The sequence below is a fragment of the Pteropus vampyrus genome, unplaced genomic scaffold, assembly GCF_000151845.1.
Source record: "Pteropus vampyrus isolate Shadow unplaced genomic scaffold, Pvam_2.0 Scaffold272, whole genome shotgun sequence".
NCBI classification, from domain to species: Eukaryota; Metazoa; Chordata; class Mammalia; order Chiroptera; family Pteropodidae; genus Pteropus; species Pteropus vampyrus.
In genome coordinates, this window is record NW_011889053.1 from 169,412 (window position 1) to 174,328 (window position 4,917).

The 4,917-nt window shown below is 38.6% G+C and overlaps 1 protein-coding gene across 1 annotated transcript in view; it reads right to left on the reverse strand.

Annotated features, from left to right (window-relative positions):
• Positions 1–83: 83 nt before the first annotated feature.
• The window catches only part of MTMR6 (myotubularin related protein 6), a 33,212-nt gene continuing 28,378 nt past the window's right edge, over positions 84–4,917 (reverse strand). The window contains exons 12-14 of the mRNA XM_011375467.2: positions 3,420–3,545; positions 3,210–3,336; positions 84–1,257 (exon numbers count right to left, since the gene is read on the reverse strand). Coding sequence (XP_011373769.1) covers positions 997–1,257; positions 3,210–3,336; positions 3,420–3,545 — 514 coding nt within the window. The 3' untranslated portion in view covers positions 84–996. The remainder of the gene's footprint in view (positions 1,258–3,209; positions 3,337–3,419; positions 3,546–4,917) is intronic.

Below are 4,917 nucleotides of genomic sequence, written 5' to 3' on the forward strand. Positions count from 1 at the left end.
TGGGAAACTGAACGTAAGATACTCTCGGTAAGAGCAGTGACTCACTGAGAGCTGCGACAGTTTAAGAACATACACACGTACTATTCATTGTTTCTAAGAAGCTTTAGAGCTTTAGGTTTTTTACACTCACACAGTTATCAAAGGGATAAAACCAATCACAAAATAATCAACAGAATGCAGTAATCCACACATAAAAGACAGTCAAGTGTGCTTACATAGATCCAAAAAGTCAATAACCGATGTTATAAATAATAAGTCATCAAATGTAGTACTCATCTGATTCCAAGTTGGAATTGGAATAAAGACTTCGGTTTCATTAACTTTGACTGTGGAGGTGGGACCAGCTAAACATGAACTTGACGGTGTGCCTCTGCCACGGCTTTCGCACCTGCACAGCAGCGGGAATGAGCACACGGCTCTTTGCAAATAAAACAAGGCTGACGAAAAGAAAGCCGAAACAATCCTGCTCTACGCTATGAAATTAAAGAGTAAAGAATAAACTGAGATTTTAAGGCTTTCTGAGAAATGCTTTTTGTGGCACTTCGACATTAAACATCACTCATAGGCAAAGCATGTAAATAGTCGTAGTCACACGGTTACATCGTCGAAAGTACATGCCATGTAAATTATTAAGTAAGGGACCCCCTTCTCAAGTTTTGTTTTCTGACAATTAAATTATATTTAAGGCTATTCATGTTTGGCTGTAACTGAAATACAAATCATACAGAATGGCAGTTCACGAGTATACAATGCAAATTGTTTTGAGTAAATTTGCCAAAACGACTTGTTTCTTAAAGAAATGAAAGGCATTCCTTGCTAGAAATGCAATTAAACTGACTTATTCCTCTCACGAGAACAGTTATTATCCTTTCTTCAACTATTAACCTACTGTTAAACTCTAAGATCATTGTTAGACAAATTCCTCTTGGTCATGCGCACACATCACCCTCACAATAACAGTCCAATTCCTGCACCACGGTCGGTCCAGAACACACTCTAACAAGTCATTCTGGCCACGCCGTACTCCAGGCTGACCATGGCGGGCTCGGGCTTGGCAAACTCCTCGGCGTAGCTGCTGTAGCGATTGTCTGCGGGGCTGCTGCCCTCTATGGTTCGAAGAGTGTCACTCACGGGGGGCAGAGCTGGCTCCTTAAAACACAGGGAGGTTTTGAGGGTAGGTGACTCGGGATGAACTGAATGTAACAATTCCTTGGTGAAAACTCCATCTATTTGCTCTTTTTTGTGTTGCTTAATTTTCTAGAACAAATCCAAATTTGAAAGAAGTTACTAACTGCACATAGTACATGTTCAATGTATGTGAAAACACGCTTTTGTAAATGTTCTCTTCAGGTTTACTACAAAATTAAATCTCGAAAAATAAAATCTAGTGCAGGTGAATAAGACATGGTGGAGAATTCACATTTACGACTTTTGCAATGGAAAATGGTTAAGTCTTTATACTCGACAGCAAACGATCGCTAGGCTTTTATATCTGAAAAAGGCATACATTAACCAGAAAGTATGAAAAGTAAACATTTTATAAAGAAATGTATATTCATCCTAAATTCACAACTGCAAAATACAATAAACACATACTCAGCTGAAGATTTTATGCCTAAAGAGCTTTCTTACATGGTTTTCCTGCAACGGTTTAGTTGAAAACTAGTTATAATTGATTTTTTTCTTAAACTAGTTATAATTAAGTGATTTTTTTCTTAAACTGTCTTACATGGTTTTCCTGCAACGGTTAGTTGAACACACAGGCTTTAGGACACAACGGAACTTTGGTTTTTTAAAAAACAGAAGATTTTTAAAGTATTCTTTGGCAGAATGTCACACTCTCCAAATCCCTGGGCTGATCTCCAGACGATCATCTGAAATTACATGGATCTTGAACTTGCCCCTTTTTAACATGTCCTCATACAGTTTACTCAGTCACCTCTCTGATGACTAAGGCGCACGCCTGCCTGCGAGGCAGACAAGACAGTCTTAACTGAGTTATGACAACTGTCCAGGGTTTTAAAAATATGCACTTACTGATTTCCTTTTGGTTATATATGATGGCAAAAAAAAGATTCTAGAAAACTCTTGGGTTGGAAAAGGATTTCTTAAACGAGGTACACAAAAAGCATAAAACATAAAGATCGATCCATTTGACTACATTAAAATTCAAAACATCTATATAAAACGTACCATAAATAAAATGGAGAGGACGAGAATAGACTGGACAAGCCATCTGTGATACGTATATATAACTAACAAAGAATCACTGTCTGGTTATAGAGAACTCTTACAAATCAATAAGAAAAAGGCCGCTAGGCCAACAGAAAAATGAGCCAGAGGTCTGAATAGGCTATTCACAGAAAGGAAAAACCAAATGGCCAAGAAACACATGAAAAGTCATTCAACTCCACTTGTTATCATGGAAATCCAAAACTGAAAACGATCTAAATGTTCAGCAGCTGAACGGATAGACTGCGATAGGTTCATACAAGAGAATATCATACAGTAGTTATTAACAAAAGTGAACTGAAGCTACACGTATCGACACAGATGAATTTCAAAACAATGTTGGGCAAAATGAAGCATGACGGTCTGACGATCTGTACGTAGGTTTAAAACATGCAGGTTCTTCTTGAGTGAAGGGTACAAGGGCGGTCATGGTATTTGTTGCCTGCCCTTTACACCTCATACAGAAACTATATCCTTTCGTACTTTTTCGATATGTAATAAAAATATTAAAACCCACAAAACATTATTATAAATTGTCGTGGTTACGAACAGATATAGCAGAAGTATACGAGTATGCCCAGGGATGGCAAACACCAAACGCAGAAAGTGAAAGGAAGTGGGCGGGAGGCGGGAGAGCGTACACGGGGTCTTCAAGATCGATGATATTTCGTTTCTTAGAACAAAAACATAAAAGAGCTGAGGCACATATGGTAAATGCTGAAATATCACACGGCTAGGTGGTAGCTACCCCAATACTTATTATTTTATATCTCTACTTTTCTATATACTTCAGACATTTCAATATATTTTAAAATTCAGGGAAAATGATTCAAACTAACCTAATCAAAGGAGGTCTGATTTTGAAGCAATCATGAATACTTATGAGGTTTCTATATATACGAATTTACACTAAGAACGGGCAAGTAAACAAATTTAACATTCCAAACATATTACATTAGATACTTCAGAATACTTACAGATTCCAAGTCTTTAATATCCTTCTCTAGCTGTTCATTTTCCTCATTCATATTCACAGTTATATTGCACACCAACTGTCTAGGATGCAATGTTCGATCGAATTGGTGGTACATGTTTCTCCAAAACCTTTATGACCAAAAAAAAATTTTTTTTCAATAAACTGTGCATGAGAAAAACAGAATATAAACACTTCGATGACGCCAACTTACTTAAAATTGAAAGATACTGTATTTGGCTCCAAAACTGCCAATTTCTGAGACTTGTACAGAGGATTGAAGTACTTCTTTTGGTCATCCAGAAGAAACGGCCACAGGGAGTACGTCTTCTCCTTCAACCTATGTGACGAGAGACACACAGACCTTTCCCACCGATGCCGACACGCAGTTTTATAAATCAGGCAATTACTTCCCCAGCAGATTTAAGCTTTTGTTTTTCTTTCTATTCAGTTTAATATCACCTTGTCTCTGGATTCTGTATTCTCCTTTTCTCCTTTTTTACTTATAATCGTGCAATAAAACCAACACAACACAGACGTGCCATTTTCTCTCACGACCACACATTTTCAGAGAGATTCCTCTGAGGTCACAGTTTCATAATCCTGGTCTCCGGTAAGCTGCTTCAAATCACCACACACGGACAGTCGACCCTCACAAGACATGGGTTTGAAGTGTGCGGGTCCACTTACACACGGATATTTCAACAACATGTCAACATATATGCAGTTGGCCCTTCACATCCCTGAGTTTCACATGCGCAGATTCAACCAACCATGACCAAAAACGGTATTTTCGAATCTATGGAGATGGAGGGCCAACTTAAACTACACAGGGATTTTCAACTGAGTGGGGAGGGGGGTCGGTGTCCCAATCCTCACTGTTCAAGGGTCAAATGTACACAGACGAGGTACTGATGTGTCTGTTTGGCCTTATTCTCCTGGCCCCACATCTGGGCCATAATGGCATGCACTACAGGGCAGAGACAAATTTCAGTGTGAGAGGGTACAAAAAAAAAAAGGAATTAGGAAAAATCAGGACATTATTCAGAATTTAAAAAAGCCAATTATACTGCAAATCTAAGAGTAAGTACGTGAAGCAGGTGAGTAAATGGTTTTAGATGGTATATTTACCAAATAAACATAAAACAGATAGGGATGTGGGGATAAGGGGGAGAATCTGCTCATTTTTTCACAACCCCTAAGATGACCAACAGGTATGTTTTTAGAGAAAAACTGCTGAAAAGTACACATTTTTATGAACATCTTCCTACTTATGAGGATGTCTGATAAACAGAGGATAGTTTTTTCTCAAAATAGCTCTGTACTCCAGGGCTCACCTCTTCTGACTGTGAAAATCTGCTGTGAGATACTAAACCACAGAGCTAAAGTCTCATGTTCTCTGAGTCGCTCATCTCCATCACACTCCATTTCACTCATTCTCTTTACACATCTCAGAATCATACTGTCTGCTGGGAGCTGTCTTCCAACTACTACCGGAGTTAGCCTCTCTAACATGCCACTTGGATGTTCAAAAATCTATAACTACTCTTTACCAACTACTGTAAGAAATCTAAACTCAGAAATCCAACCTAAAAATAGATAAAGCTCTCTCATAGCCTCACCCCAGATTTCCCTGAAGCCCCTGATCCCAAAGAACAGGTGTGAGACCCAATCGTGGACAGACATACTGCAGCCAGCACAGGGAGATTTAT